General features: G+C 43.7%; 1 protein-coding gene across 5 annotated transcripts in view; it reads right to left on the bottom strand.

Moving 5' to 3' along the window:
• LOC118096362 (heparan-alpha-glucosaminide N-acetyltransferase-like) overlaps nt 1–16,659 on the bottom strand; it is a 179,474-nt gene that overhangs the window by 48,191 nt on the left and 114,624 nt on the right. For 4 of the 5 annotated variants that reach the window (XM_035138107.2, XM_035138106.2, XM_035138110.2 and 1 more), the window contains 4 exons: nt 15,092–15,204; nt 12,104–12,228; nt 5,991–6,117; nt 2,473–2,559 (listed from right to left, as the gene is read on the bottom strand). In XM_035138107.2, coding sequence (XP_034993998.2) covers nt 2,473–2,559; nt 5,991–6,117; nt 12,104–12,228; nt 15,092–15,204 — 452 coding nt within the window. The remainder of the gene's footprint in view (nt 1–2,472; nt 2,560–5,990; nt 6,118–12,103; nt 12,229–15,091; nt 15,205–16,659) is intronic. The other variant, XM_035138109.2, reaches the window with a different exon arrangement.

Below are 16,659 nucleotides of genomic sequence, written 5' to 3' on the forward strand. Positions count from 1 at the left end.
TGAGAATTAACTGTGCTCATAAAATTAGGAAACAAGAGTCCCATAAAGTTGTAATGAGCTTTGGGTTTCAAAATTCTACGGGTAACTATCCTCTGACCAAGGGAGCCATAAAAGACGCCTTTAAAAAGCATGTATTTACGAAACACCCAATTTTCTTAAACATCTCATACAAGAGAGGTTGTGCTTTTTACTTGGTTTACTTCATGTTCTCATGATGTGCAGCATCTGTTAAACAAATTAATATCTTTTTAAAAAATGCTAAAAAGGAAACAGGATTTCTTGCTCTCCTTTTTTTTAAAAAAAGCAAAACCAAACCAAAAAAAACCCCTCTCTGTTATTGATCCATTGTGGGCTTATACACAAAATGGCTGGGCCTCTTTTTTCTCATAAAGTTACTTCATAGACAATATTAAGGGACAGGAGGGTCACAAAGTGAAAAGGTCCATACGAGCTGTTTCTGATGCAACTTTGTTTCTTACAAAGAGAACTCAGCATATAAAATATTTCTAGAGGGACTAGTTGTGTTAGTTGTGTTAGTCCATTGCAACAAAAGCAACCAAGAGTCTTGCAGCATCTTAGAGATGGACAAATCGATTGTGGCATCTGATGAAATGGACTCTGGTCCAGGAAAGCTTATGCTGGTCTTTGCAGTGCTGCAGGACTCTTGCTTGCTTTTGCCATATGGAAAATGTTGCCCTGCAGTGCGAAAAAATCCACAAGGATTACGCAGGAAAGACTCAAAAGCAGGATACTAAATAATTACAGATTCCTGCCTGCAGACCTTTCTTTCAACATCAACATTTATGGACCCAAAGAATACCATGTGGTATTCCATTGCTGGAAGTTCAACACCGCAAGTCTGAATCTGGCTAGTGGTATACAGATGGGGGTCTACTAGGAAATTCCATGGGAGCTGCTCTCTCTTTGTTTGAGGAAAGATGGGACAGAAAAACAAAGAAACATATTTAGGGTCCATTTAGAAACACCACTCCTATAGAGGAAAAGTGTTGCCATCCCATCAAACGTCAAGGAGATGAAGAACTACAAAACTTTCACAACACATCTGGACACATCTGAAGGTATCTGTATCAGAAAGTTTTTAATGTTTGATGTTTTTATATGTGTTGGAAGCCACCGAGAGTGGCTGGGGCAACCCAGCTAGATGGGTAGGGTATTATTATTATTATTATTATTATTATTATTATTATTATTATTATTATTATTATTTTATAACTGTCCCCCCACATAAAGTTCTACTGATGTGCCTGAGGATGACAATTCATGGTTCCCCTTTCAGAACCACTTTCCTACATCAGACTAATAGATAAATCTCTTTGGCCTCTGTGGTCTGGTTCTGACACAACATTGAGACAGATTTCATTCCCAGGGAATGCAATAGTGGGAACAGAGTGTACCATCACCGCTTCACTGGGGGATATGCTTCTCAAGCATCAAGCTACATATGATGCCCAGCCAAGTAAATGTTTTTTCCCAAGGTTTTTTTTATTAAAAAAAAATACCCGAAGCAGCTGTGGGAAGTACATGCGTGTGGAGGGGTGGGAGGATGGTGGCACTTGTTTCTTTTCCCCATCTGAATTACTTTTTGCTCCATGTGGGGAAGAGATGAGTATCCATCCAACGGGGGGGGGGGGGACAGTTCAAGACAGGATAATTTTAATGAGATCAAACACCCACAGGTAATGGGATAAGCAGCCCCTTCCTCTCACCACGAACATCTGGAACAGACTGCTGCTTTTTACAGTAAAAGGTAAAGGGACCCCTGATCATTAGGTCCAGTCATGACCAACTCTGGGGTTGCGGCGCTCATCTTGCGTTATTGGCCAAGGGAGCCCAGCGTACAGCTTCTAGGTCATGTGGCCAGCATGACTAAGCCACTTCTGGTGAACCAGAGCAGCACACGGAAACGCCGTTTACCTTCCCGCTGTAGCAGTACCTATTTATCTACTTGCACTTTGACGTGCTTTCGAACTGCTAGGTTGGCAGGAGCTGGGACCGAGCAACGAGAGCTCACCCCATTGTGGGGATTCGAACCTCCAACCTTCTGATCGGCAAGCCCTAGGCTCTGTGGTTTAACCAACAGCGCCACCCACATCCCGCTTTTTACAGTGACTATGGGTAAAAACCTAGGGGTGACATCCACCTGACTGCACATCCATCATGTGCAGTCTCTGGTGAACAATGTTGTTCCATGTACCTGCCCTTCCTCCATTGTTCCATAACCAGCTGGGGGCTTCAAATAGCTCTGCAAACTGTTCCTATGACTGTCCCTTGCCCATCACACACAGCAACAAAGCCAAGGAAGGCATCAATTCTACAGTTTGCAGCCTCTGACAACCCAGCTGTCCATGGCTGCTGCTGTGGGAGATGAGGAAAATCTTGTCATGTGAAGAATCCAAAAGAACCTCGTGTGTACAGTGCATTGACCACAGCACTTTTAACATGTCAAATTACCTGAAGTCCAAAGAAAGCCATCAGAATGGAGTTGATTGTACCCAAAATGCCTTCGGGATCAAAAGGTTGAGTGGTTTTGTACAGCTCCTAACAGGAAAGAAAACATTGCTTTGGTTACTCAAAACTCCCAAGATCTAAAACAGCAGGCAGCCTCTCAATTTACAATATTACAGGTCACAAAATAAATGTCGGCCACATAAGACAATGTGGCATACATCCAAATTGTCTCACTTCCTTAAATATGTATATCTATTCATTGCATCAAACACATTAATGCAAGAAGTTCAGAGGCAGCCGGCGCATTTGTTCATTTATCCTGTGCCAGAATAATGTAATTCCTTTTTAAAAATAAATTACCATTTCTATACCAAAGACATCCAAACAGAGGCGGATTTAGGGAAGCGCAACCAGTTTGGTCACACTGGGTGCAAGGGACACAACTATGATTTTAAATGGAGTATGAGAGGTGGGGTGACGAATTTTGGTGTGGCACAGCACACCCCTGAAATTTGAGACCCCAATGTTCGCTGCTGATCCAAATCTTTTCTCTGAAGTGATTATACAAATACAAATGTTATATAATTTTTTTGCTTCATTTCACCCCCCTCCCCCAATTTATTTTGAAGCAATAACCAAAAAAAAGCAGGCATCACATAAATCTGTAACACTGATAGTGGCTAATATAGCATTGTGGTTAAGAACAAAAAAAATATAAAATGGTATAGAAGTAATGTGAAGAAGAGGAAGAGGAAGAGGAAGAGGAAGAGGAAGAGGAAGAAGAAGAAGAAGAAGAAGAAGAAGAAGAAGAAGAAGAAGAAGAAGAAGAAGAAGAAGAAGAAATAACAGAAGTCTCAACAATTGCCCATAGAAATGGCAGGCTAGTTACAGTTTTGAGACATGAGATGGTTACCAGTCAGCTTTTTTCAGAAGGTAACTATTTTTTCACTCTTGGGAGGTTTACAACAGCTATATGGGAAGCTGACAATCTGCAGCATCCATCCATCCATCCATCCATCCATCCATCCATCCATCCATCCATAATGAGGGAACACTCTACTGTGCCAACTTCATTATAAATTTATTGGACACAGCAAAATTTGCCTTGTGCTACTGCTGGACACTACAGATCACCAGCTCATAGAGATGTCATGAATATTCAGAATTCAGTAAGATTTCAAACTAAGATTGTGTATCTACTTTTGCAGAAGCTTTGGCAATACCATGGGGGTATTTTTTGGCAGGGGAGAAGTGTCAACTAAAAGCAGGGTATGAGGAAAAAGAGGTCTCCTCTCAAGTCTTTCCAGCTTTACTGATCTCAAATCATTGCACACATGTAAGTAACATGTATAAAAACACATGTATGCCAGAAAAGTGTGCATAAGATTAGTGAATATAACAGGGGGGAAATGCACTATATTAGGAGACACTGCTTTGTAAAAATCTGCATATTGGGCAAAATTGCAAATAGAGAAAAAAATGTGCACTAAAATACTGATTGATTTTCACCAAGAGCATATTAGGTCCTTGGCCAATTCTGTGGCACTGGCAGTTAAAGGATATCAGACGGGGGGGACAATTTGGGGACCCACTGCTAGCCAGGATTAATAAATATTCAGAGCTAGATGGGCCACTGTTTTGATACAGGGTTGTGAAAAGTCAGCCCGCACAGAGATTCAAGACCAACACACTTCCCAGAGCTTTCTATGGCTCCCTGATCCTTATATTCCTGAAATTTCACTGCCTTTTAGAACTGCCTTTTAGTGCATAGCCATCTAAATCATTCCACAGAGCAATCGAGCAAAAATGTATACAGAACTAAAAATCTACAAATTTCTGCTATCTGAAGTGTGCATGCACACAAAAGCTCATACCAATGGCAAACTTGGTCTCTAAGGTGCTACTGGAAGAATTTTTTTTAATTTTCTGACAGTAAGAACCATCGCTTAGCTGTCCTTGAGACAAACCTAGCCTCTCTGAGTTGACAATCCAGAGGTTAAAAGGGGGCATGGAGAGAGCAGCCAATGTAGTTTGTGGGACTTGCCAGCATAGCATTGTCACCGGGTTAGGCTCTTAGTCCCACGCTGCCACTCAGCCTCCTTTCACTGCCTGCTTTCTTCCCACAACTGTCTTTACTTCTGTTGTTCTGCCGCTCCTGTTCCTAGCATCAGCGCAGCAACAGTGTTCCTTCAGCACTCCAGAAGCCAACTGCCTCATTCAGAACGTCAGGTGAAGGGATGGGCTTATAGCAGCCACTTTAGGGGAAAACTGGTAACTCATTAGCCTGCGCCCTGACCCTCTTAAGAAAACTAGTTGCTGTCTAGGACCTCCAAAGTATCAGACAGAAAGCATTTCAGTGCCAGTGCCAGTAGTTCTGTTTGTAGACAAGGCACCCAATGACAGAAGATCAAAACACCACTGTGTTTGACAAGCTAGTTTGCTTTCTTCTTCTTCTGTCTATTCAGAAATGGCTGGCTGGTAGCCTGCTAGCCACATAGAACTATCAAGAGGATTTTAACAGGCTCCTAACAGTCCTCCTAAATTTTAAGCAAGACATAGGAAACGGTCTTATACTGAGTTAGGCTCTGGGTCCATCTAGCTCACCATTGCTTAAATTGAATGGCAGCAGCAATCCAGGGTTCAGAGGGAGGGCATTCTCACCTGCACCTGGAGATGCAGGGGATTCAATCGAGGACCTTCTGCGTGCAAAGCAGATGTTCTCACTGAAGGGGGGGAGCAAAAAGCTCACACACAACTTCACTTTTCAGAAAAAGATAAATGTTTGCAAGACAGATGCTCCACTTTTCAATGTCCCGGCTCCCTTTTGGATTTTGTACGTCACGTGCAAATGTATATAAAACGCTGAACACTGGAAGGTGCTAGAAGATGCCAGCTTCTTACTATGGAGCACAGAACTGCTATTAAGTATGGTAAGTTGCTTTGTGCAACAAAATACAGTACACTTTTAGACACTGGGTGACTCTATGAAGATTACAGTGGCCCTTCAAGGATACAGAAATTAGAAACGCCTGATCTATATATCCAGCAACTTGAAAATTATATTTAAAAGGAGATCAGTTTCTAGAGACCAGGAATTAATGCTCTGTCAAATGTTCTTAATACACAGAGGTATTAACACTTCCTGAAACATCTGGATTAGAGACAGGACAGACGGAGAGCATTTGTCCAGCTAAATTGTGGTGTTTCTTATACTATTATATGCAAAGGTAAATCCCAAAGAGCTGAGATTGCTTGTGAACTTGACTCTGAAACTCTTGGCTGTAAAACCTTAACACTGCTTTCACACTAGATTTCTTCCATCCTCTGGGGGTGAGGGGGGGGGAAAACGGTATGATAATGGTGCCACAATAAGTGTTCCTTTTGTTTGGCTGCACCTGGCTAATGTCTGACAGGAGAAGGAAAGGAATGGCTAAGCGATGTTATCATATAAAAGCCAAAGGCCAGATAAGCCCAGCACTTACAAACACTTCACCAAGCCAGCCCTGCAAATAATCAATTACCTTACATGTAGGGTAGTGGTATATGTGGTCCTCTCCAAGCACCAACTTATCAATGTACCCCGCTGCACCACCAGTACAGTTCGGGTATTTTCCATCATCTCCTATCCCCCCAGGGCCCAGGTAACCTCTGCAGAGAGAACACACAATATTAATTGCAGCTGTCAGTTTTCCAAGCACCGGAACTGATTTTATTTTTCGTCACAAGACCAGTCTGATATGACAAGAATTTGAAAACGAATTAGTGAGCTTATTTTCAACTCCTGAATAGCATTTACTACACATGCACCATTACGTGTAATGATCCTTTTGATCTCTGAAAGCCAAAAAGCCCTGTTAATTCTGGCAATCACAGTTTTTGTTGCTTCTCTGATCTTCCCCCCAGAATGGGATATAATTTTTAAAATGCATTAGAATACGGCAATCTGAAAACATGCTTCCCTAATTGAGATGTACCATCTGCCACAAAATATCTACAAGACACATCTCCACTAATTCAAATGTTTGATGTGCCTTTGCTTTTTCCATCTCTGAAAACAGTGGAGGATGGTATCATGATTAGAATATAAAACCGGTTCTATTGTGTCAATATTTACTGTGCAGATTCATCCCCAACAAAGCTGCATTTTTTCCACAAAACAAAATTTTAGCTTCTACTCACTGAAAGTATATACACTCAGAATGTAACCCTCAAATTTCAAATCTTGTTTGCTAAGCAGAAAACAAATCTTGTTTACCTGTTGGCAGGGCTGCAACTGCACTATATAGCTGTGGGTGGCAATAGAGGTATAATAGCATTTTTAAAGACAAACTAAAATCTACATGGTAATGAGCAGGTATTTGTGTTCATCTCTAGGTTTGCCATATTTTGAAGAGCAAAAAGGAGGACACATTTCCCAACTTCTACTTTTAACTATGGATCATGATGATGATGACTCTGCCCATGATAAAGAGGATGTGTCCTGGAAGCAGAGGACATATGGCAACCCTAATGTGAACCCATTCTTCTAGCAGGTTCTTATGCAAGAAATAGTTAAGAAAAATGTGTTGCTGGGCATTAGGGAAGCCTAGTATGCTGCTTCTAACACTCTTAAAATGGAACATGGGAGATTTTATGCTCACTTAACTAAATTAGACCCTGCCTGGGGCAAAACAATCTTCAGTTGCAGTAAGGAACACTAGAGCAAAGAAGCCCCTAGCAAACTGCAAACCAGCAGTTACTCACACAGTAGATATAGCAAACATTGTAGTTCATATGTTTGCAAATTCTGCATGTTGTATCTAAACTGCAGGTGCATTTCATAAAGTCGTCAGGAGGATGAGCCACTCCTCAAGCCTTGCTCCAATAAACCGCTAACGTGGTTCATCAAGGCTTGTGAGAATGAACACCCTCCCTACAATCCTACAAACTTAACAAATCAACTTAATTCCATTTGCCTATTACTGGCGCTGTAGACAACTTAATCTGAAAACATGGAGCTAGTTTTTCACACATCTCCCCAGCTGCAGTTTCTGCACAGCTTCTAAGAGTGTGTAGAATGCATATTCCATCACTCACTTTATGCTAAGCTGATTCCACTAATACAACTGCACATATGTGCATGAAATTGGTACCAGATTGTCAGTGCTTAGAGAGGAAAACATAGGAGTTCTGGGTACTGAAAATTCATTCACCTAGGCTTCTCCTAATTTAACACCATTTCAACAAATACCGGTAATGCAAAATGAAGGATGGGTCAGGATCATAGCCTTAAATGGAGAATGGGTTACAGCCAATGTGGCCAATGGCCATGTTAAACCTGGCTTCCACCTCTGTGCATGAAAACATGCATTTCTTTTTAAATAGTTCAGGGTCGTGGTTTTTCATTGGGAAAAAGAGTATTTTATTCCTCGAGAAGTTGATGTGTGTGATTTATGGCCGCATATTAGCTTCCACAGAGCGAAAGAGATTAAAGAATCACACTCTTTCATGAGCAATCTGAGATGGAGGAACAAGCTGCATCCATCTTTTTACACTTTCAAGAACACTTCTTTCTATCTATGGTATTTCTGTGGCATATCATTTCCTCCCAATCAACTGAAATCAAGGTGTCACAAGTCCCTTTTATTGCACTTCAGGTACATCAGAAGAACCTGAATGCCAACTTCCTGTTGCAAGCAATTTAGCAAAAATTCTCTCAACCATTAATAGACAACCAATCACCACTGGCTTTAAATCAATTCTCCAGCAGAAGTATGGTGTGTACAATGAAATGTATAAACAAATAACTATTGACTTTCTCTGTATCTCATATTAAAAATCTTTGCTAACATGCAGGCGCAAGCAGTAGAGAAACTCTACAAAGTTTACTCAGAAGAAGAAGAAAAGTTTTGAAGAATCTAATGTGCTTCAAAATACTTCATTTTCTAATGGGGTAACTAGATGACGGGGTTGTGTAGAGAAAGATGAAATCTGAGTTAAGTTGGGTGAAACTTTACATAATATACAAGCAGGGAGTTCAGTCGATGTGAGGATGTGATCCTGCCTCCTTGCAAATGGGGAGGCAAAGAGCCGTGTTGATCTGGCAACATTTTGAAATCTATAGCATTGTCCAGTTTGTAGTGGTTAACTCAGAGTTTCCAAACATGGAAATACGGGAAAGTGCAAATGAAATCAGTGGTCAACCAGCCACTGATTTCTCCAGGACCCTTTTCTGTGTATTAGAGAGAACCTTTTCATTACAGTTGTTCCTATGGTTAGGAAACATATATGGGAGCTCTCCTGCCCCCATGTAAGATTCCTCAAGCACACACCATTGCTTTCCTCCCCTCTCGGGGGCAGAATTTGGTCTTTCACAATTCTCAGTTCCAAGCTGCATCTTAGAAAGCTCAACGCCAGATGCAAAAAGTGGGATTGTTGTAGACATGTGTATGTCTTGGTATGATTAGTACAGGCACCTGTAATGCCCCTGAGTACCTATAACATGTTCTTTGTTTCCTTTCTCCTCTTCCTCCCCAACCCCCAACCTCTATGCCTGGAACAGTTTTGCATGTATTTTTAATTATCATTTCACTTTTTATTATGTAAAAGGGCAGGTTCAAAGCCACATAATTGCTCTGGTAGACCTTTTTTTTTAAAAAATAATAATACTTCCCTCTGAACTATTAATTTCTCTCTCTCTCTCTCTCTCTCTCTCTCTCACACACACACACACACCCAAAAAACAGTGAAATTTATGAGACCTAATATTATTTCTAGCATAATCTAGTCAACTTTATCATTCCATTGATTTGTATGGTACTAAGAAATAGGGAAACAACCCAAAGCATAGCTGCCAAGTTTTCCCTTTTCTCGCGAGGAAGCCTATTCAGCATAATGGAAAATCCCTTTAAAAAAGGGATAACTTGGCAGCTATGACCCGAAGTTCCTTCAACCTCCCCTCAGTGCAGGACTTGTAAGATTCCGATGCAAAATCTAGGTTACTGTCATAGTACCAGTAATGGGGTAAAGGTAAAGGGACCCCTGACCATTAGGTCCAGTCGTGACTGACTCTGGGGTTGCGGCGCTCATCTCGCTTTATTGGCCGAGGGAGCCAGCGTACAGCTTCCAGGTCATGTGGCCAGCATGACAAAGCCGCTTCTAAGCAGTACCTATTTATCTACTTGCACTTTGATGTGCTTTCGAACTGCTAGGTTGGCAGGAGCTGGGACTGAGCAACGGGAGCTCACCCCATCACAGGGATTCGAACCACCGACCTTCTGATCGGCAAGCCCTAGGCTCTGTGGTTTAACCCACAGCGCCACCTGCGTCCCTAGTAATGGGGTAGGGGGAAGTTATTGTTTCCCATAAATATATCTTCCTACACAGTTTTTTTCTCTCTCTCCACATGCCACGAAAGAGAAGATTGGCTTCTTTTTCACTTCTGTTGTTCTAAGATAACAGCAACATTTATCTGCAAGGGGGGGGGGAATTATACTGCTTCGTTTTAAGTAATGGGAGGGGGAATTGTTAAGAGGTAGCAATATAGCTTTGCCTTATTCACTAAGACATGCAAATGATCCCATACTAAAAGACAAACTGATACATCTATTTCACACAGCTCTTCTGCAATCCCTTGCATGCACCTCAAGCTGTGTGTGCTGATGGCTAGATCATTATTTTAAATGATAAAACAGCAGGACACATAGCATATGACAGCCTTGCCTTGCCAGTGCCTTTTTGAAGGATGCGTGTCCTGGGGTACATGAAAGAGCTTGAGAAACACAGCCGAAAACACCCAACAGCGTATATTACTAGGTATGTTTCAGTCACAGCAAGCCAGCCCTCTTTCCTCTTCTACAATTCCCAAAGAATAGGGTTTTAAGGGGGCTAAATACACTCATTTCCAAAATTGGGATTTAAAATTTAACACCACTGCCACTGCCCTTCAGTTTTCTGTCCAAAGAAATGAGAACTGCCAGCACAACCCTAAGAACAGGGAGAGGTGAGGCAGTGGTGTTGCAACGGGGGACAGGGGGGGAGTACACCCCAGGTTCCATGTCTGCAAGGGTGACAAGAAGTCACCCCACGGGGGCTCATGGCGGTGTGAGCAGCCTTTGCACCGCCGCAGCCACATGTGGAGGGAGGATCCTCCATTCGCGGCTGCAGCCGCAAGCAGAGGGTCCTGGAGCCCACGGCAAACCACTAAGTACAGCACCAGCGCCATACAGATGGTGCCAGGATCCTCTGCTCGCAGCTGTAGCGGTGACGGAGGGATCCTAGCACTGTTCGTACAGCGCTGGAGAGACGCCAGTGGCAAACCGCTATACAGCGCATGCGCAGGGTCGCTATGTGTAGCAATGCCACACATGCGCCCTACGTAGTGATGCCCGCCCCAGGTGTCACGACACCTTCCTTCGCCCCTGAGGTGAGGTTCTGACTTGAATCTGGGACAGAAGAGCTCTCAAATGTTTTTTAACTGGACTCAGTTTACTGGGGAATAATACACTCAGGCATTAAAAACGACTGCCTAGCAGGTGTCACTTAGAATGGGAGTGGAAGGTTCTTCACACCCCAACCAGCACCTCTTTAATCTTCTACCCTCGGGCAGGAGATATAGAAATATAATCAGTCATACCAACAGGCTAAAAAACAGTTTCTATCTGTGGGCTGTTAGGCTGCTGAACTGACTTTTGGGGTTGGTGTGTTGTGCAACAAGCACACAGACTGCAATGAGATTGAGTGTTTGTGGTGGTGGGGAGGCTCGGTTAATTTCATTGTACACAGGTTGTACATTGACAATAAAGGTATTATTTATTATTATTATTCTTTAGGGTCCAATTATTTCCAACACAGATTGTAAATGGAAGCAAGTCTAATGCATAGGTATATTTCTACCAGGTCCGGCTGTCTGAACTCAAGTAGAAATTGACCAAACAATCAAGCTGGAAAGCAAATGGGCTTGGAAAGAGGAACATGGATAGTCAGGGGGCGGACACTCAGGGAGCAGTTTGCACTGAATCTGAGCAGCCCACTCAGAATTAAAAGCTTTTGAGCACCAGTTGCAACTCCACTGGCCCCCTTCTGTCACCTGACCAGTGGTCAGGGCTTGCTAATCAGCTGATATTTTCTCAATTGGAGATAATAACTGGAATATATTTTCTTAATGGAAAATCTACCTGACATGTGGTGTTTGGTTGTGGCAGAAAATACAGCAGTTGCTATTTAAACTGAGACAGACGGAAAGATTGGAGTTTTTAGGCGGACGTTGGCAGAAATAGGATGCAAATGTCACACTTTGGGATTCAGGATTGGCACTTGCTGCCCGCTCTATGAATCTGCTTGTTTTCAATAAGCTATAATTGTGTGCTTGCAAATTAACAGATGTTACAAAGATGCTATGAGCCTCCAGTGCTTTCTCTCTCACTGCAAAGAAAAAGATCCTGTTGGGGGGCGGGAGTACCCAGAGAACATCCTTTCACTTGGGCAAATGGGTAAAACCATTGGCCTCTTTTTGGAGTTATGTACACTTCATACAACAGGTTGTTTAGGAAATGACCTTTCATGATAGTGAATAAGTCCTTTACAAATACACTTATAGAATGCGCTTTTTTCCATTACGAAAATTCTACTCTACTGTGCATTCAGACTTGCTTACCTGGGGCATCCAGGGACAGGTAGCAGGAATGTGAGGCACAGCCAAAGGGTCTCCAGGATCACCATGATTACCCACTCCGGCCAGTAGAGAATGGTATCCCTTAGTGGAGCCCACCAATTATCAAACTTCAAAGAGAAGGGAATTCACATAATTAGAGATATGGTCAAGAAAATAAACATGGCCACTTCCAAAAGAATGTTTGTCAGAACCACTCTTTAACCCCCAAAGGTTTTCTTCCCTCACCTTCATACACATCAATAGGAAATTGCTCTTTTAACTACACAAAAGTGAAAGCAGCAATTAGAATGTTAGCCACTTCCTGTCTCCGTCACTTGATTCACATGCCAAAAAACCCTGAAGACAATCCATCAAATCAACTCCTAGGCACACCTAGGAAGGTTAGGTGAGCGAGCAAGCTGAATGCTCATAAGAAACCATAAGGTCATATTTATCAATCAGTTGCCCAGCTACTAGGTCAGTGATTTTGCATGTGTTCAGGCTGTGTGCAATATGCCTTCAAAAAAAGAGAGAACTTTATTCATCTCATCTCCCATGTGCTAACCAGGGCAGGCGCGTAGCAAGGGAGGGACGTAGGGGGCGGGACACCCCTAGCTCCACACTAGCTCCACTCTTGCGGGGGCAGCGCGCAGGGGCAACGCCCCCCCTGACCCGCCCCTCGCCTCCTCCTCCGCCCGAGCAGGAAGAAGCAGAGCATGCTACGGAGTGGGTTGCTGCCAGGCGGCGGCAGCCGAGGAAAGCAGCAGCGCGGACATGCACAGTTCGTCCTGGTGCGCGCGTCGTGACATCACGATGCATACGCACTGCAGGGTGATGCACTGCCCCCAGGGAGTGCCACCCCGGGCAGCCAAGTGGCACCGTTCGCCACTGAACCAGGCGGGAGTTTGTTGTGCAGACTATAGACAATGCAATCTACAATGCTCTCAATATGTGTCATGGACTGGCTGGATGCAGATGAGTGGTGGGAAGCACCAGCAGGAGAACCCCCAGAGGACAAAGGCTCAGAGCCAGGGGAGTGATGAGGTGCACGATGGTGAGTGGTCAGAGGGAGAAGAGGGAGTAGACAGGGAGGAGGAGGTGTTGGAAGATGAAGAGGCAACAGGGTTGAGTGAGCAGAAAGAGGCTGTGGCAGAGAGCAGCTCAAAAGCAGAAGCAGAGGTGGGTCAAGAAGCAGAGTGCAGGCACGCTGCTGAAGAAGCCAGAGAGTCTCCCTCTCCTGCTGTGACCAGCTCCCTTGCCCGCTGGTCTCCCAGAACACAGAGAGGAATGAAGAGGGCAAAGCAATGAGAGATAATACAAAGGTGCCGGCTTAGGCTGATAGGGAAGGAACCAGGGAGGAGCCTTAGAGAGTGGTGGGAAGTTGGGGACCTTCAGTCCTCACAACTGCCTCACAGAGGCAAGAAAGACCTATTGGGCAGAGTTGCTGGGATCACTAGGCCTGCACTGTTTTGGTGTCTTTGAATAAAGAGTTGACTTTACCGACACCAGGTTTTTTATAGCTACCCTACTCATGACTCCAGCTCCTGACAATATAGTGGGTACAGATGGGGGAGAAATTCAGTTCAGTCTGCATTTCAAGGTGACCTTAGCTAATTGGCATTTTCTAAGAAGAAGATGATGCAAACCAAAACATACTTGCACTTTTTCCAAGTTATGCAATACAGTTATCCAGCCAACTAATGGTTCAATCCATTTTTTATGCCATCCTTTGTCACTGGATCTTTATTGGCTGAGGATTTTATGCTTGGTGTGGTGGGCCAAATTCATTCTTTTCTTTTAATTTTTTTTATTAAGATTTCTTGAATTACAAAGGTGTGTGCAGTGTCACTCGTATTTTAACATGTATCATTTTTGATACATTCATTCTTGACACAAATATGCAAACATAAATTGGGAAAGGATTTAGCTACACACATGGATGCGGGAGAGCTGCTAGGACTACTGAAGTATTCCCTTGATGCTCACTTCCAAGGAGCCCTTTCCCCTGCTAAATGCTGAGAGGCAGCTGGTCTATGCATGAAATGGGACTGGAAGGCATTTTTTCAAACATGAATGTGCAGGAGAACATCCATCTTTAAATGTGCGCCTTTGGTGCCAGGTTTTCAAAGGTGGCTCTTGAGGGTTCTCGTGCAAGTGTCTGATCCAAGAAGCATCAAATAAAACAGGAAGGATAAAATCTGCCCCACGTTAATGGACACATCATTTTAATTTGGGGCCTGTGCCATGACACCCATTGCCATCTCAAATGCAAACATATATGTAGGCATTTATTAAAAGACAGTTATCCAGCAGCTTGTAAAAGCTCTATTGAGTCACTGCAGTCTGTTGTGTAATTACATACTTAGCTCATCAGCAAAGTATTTATCATTATTAGCTGATCATTATCACTAGGAGAAGACACTAGAGTCTGGTCTATAAATATGCATTTAAACCAAATTTAAAACAGGATCGTCCAAGTCAGAGATAAAAGGAAATGGATGGGGGGAGGAAGGAATGAGGTCACTCAGTTCACTTGCTTGCCAATGAAGAAATATTATTTGTAACATTCCCTCTAATTTATGTCTTGATCTTCTTAGACTGGAAGCCAGTGGAAGCATCCCCTTTTTCAGAAGGTGAAGACAGAAATAAAACACTCATCACAAATGGTCCTGCATCCCCAATGCAATTCCATATTTCTGATTTGTCTTACATACACATAAGCACAATACCAGAAAGTCAAACACTGGTTTAGCTCCTCCCCCTAGTCTCCAGGCTGGGACAATCGAGATTATTTCTGATTGAAATTTAGTGGTGCCAGAGAGTGAGATTATAGGTAAGAAAGTCAGCAGTCCTGGAAACTGGTAAAATATAAGACATCAGTAATATGAGGCTAGCTGGATGCCACGCACATACTACCAAATGAAATCTCTGTTGGGTACTCAAAAGTGTGCAAGGGTATGTTTTTCCAAGGTCAGTCCCATTGCATCTCACCTGATATATGTCAAGGTCTTTTAAGCAAAAGAAGGTCTCCATCAAGGCCAAAATGAAGTAAGTAAATCCAAGACGCTGCAGAACACCTGGAATCCTTGCCCAGCTCCATGACACTGTAGGTACAAAGCTGAATGTTACATATAAGACCTAATTTGAGGCGGGAAATCCAGTGCCTGATTTGAAATCATGCATGTTACATATATTTGGCCCAAAATTACTGAGTAATCAGATGCATCAAGGATTTGTTCCAATACCAAGAAACTTATGGGCTAAGGCTTGGAGTCCAGTGATTGTGTGCATTCAAGTCCCAGAAGCCTCTTCAGGCATAGTAGGGAATACAAGGGTGCAAGAATAGCCTTTCCAGTTGACAGGCAGTATGAGACTTCTAGATCAGTATTCGCCTTCCTGGTGCCCTCCAGATGTTTTGGACTACAACTCGCATCAGTCCCAGCCAGCACAGTGATAAAATCATAGAACTGTGGGGTTGGACAGGACAGCGAGGGTCATCTAGTCCAACCCCCTGCAATGCAGAATTTTTTTGCCCAACGTGGGCTCGAACCCACGACCCTGATATTAAGAGTCTCATGCTCCACCAACTGAGCTATCATGCAGTGGCAGAACTTCATGCTCTGGAACTGGGGGGTGGAGAGCAGGCGGGGGCGGGGCTGTCACACATCCCGGGGGCGGGGCGCACGTCCTGGGGGCAGGGCGCACTGCCCGCAGGGGCATGGCACGCCACCTGCAGGGGTGTGGCATCCAGCGCGGGCGGGGAGGGGCAGCCATGATGGCACCCTACTGGGATCACGCTGCCAGAGATGGTGCGCTCCCCCGCACTCCTCTTCCTCCGCCAGCGCTATCATGTTGACTGAGGCTAGTGGGAGTGGCATTTAAAAATTTCCAGAGGGCACTAGGATTCACCATAGATCCTAGGAGCTGACCTTTTGCTTTTGATTGGCCAACTCTTTGAAGTAGCACTTTGAGCCTATTGCACATCAGGCTTCAACTCAACTCCCCAGTGTCACCTCCAGCCAAGAAGAACCCCTGGATTGCAAAAAAAGAAACGCTTTCAGGTCTGGAATTGGGTGTAGCTGTCCACACCAACAGCCTTACTCTGACAATGCGCTCAATGAACTACAGAACATTTGGAGAAAGTTCCTCTATGCAACCTTCATTGCGCCTTGTGTGCATCAACGTCTTTGCCTCCCTGTCAGCCCACCACTACCGAGAGATGGAAGTTAGCTAGTCTCCTTAGAGGTGCCCAGACATTTTGACAATTTCTGACAATTTCAGATATGTCTCAACTTTCTCCCAATCAAGCTGTCTGTTCTCTCTTCTAAAATAGTGTCCTTTCCACAAAGCCACCCAGCAACTTAAAGTGCTTACATTTACAATAGTGAATCTGAGGATTAATCAGCAGGTTTCATACTTTTAAAACTCTGGGCTCCATCCAGCCTGTGCTGTCCACTTAAAGAGGAAGTATTCCCATCAGTCCATTACTGCCATTTATTCTTAATGTACTGCTCTTTTGTTGTGCAAGCACAAAGGGGACAAAGACGGAAGAGGAGGCT

The sequence above is a fragment of the Zootoca vivipara genome, chromosome 5, assembly GCF_963506605.1.
Source record: "Zootoca vivipara chromosome 5, rZooViv1.1, whole genome shotgun sequence".
NCBI lineage: Eukaryota > Metazoa > Chordata > Lepidosauria > Squamata > Lacertidae > Zootoca > Zootoca vivipara.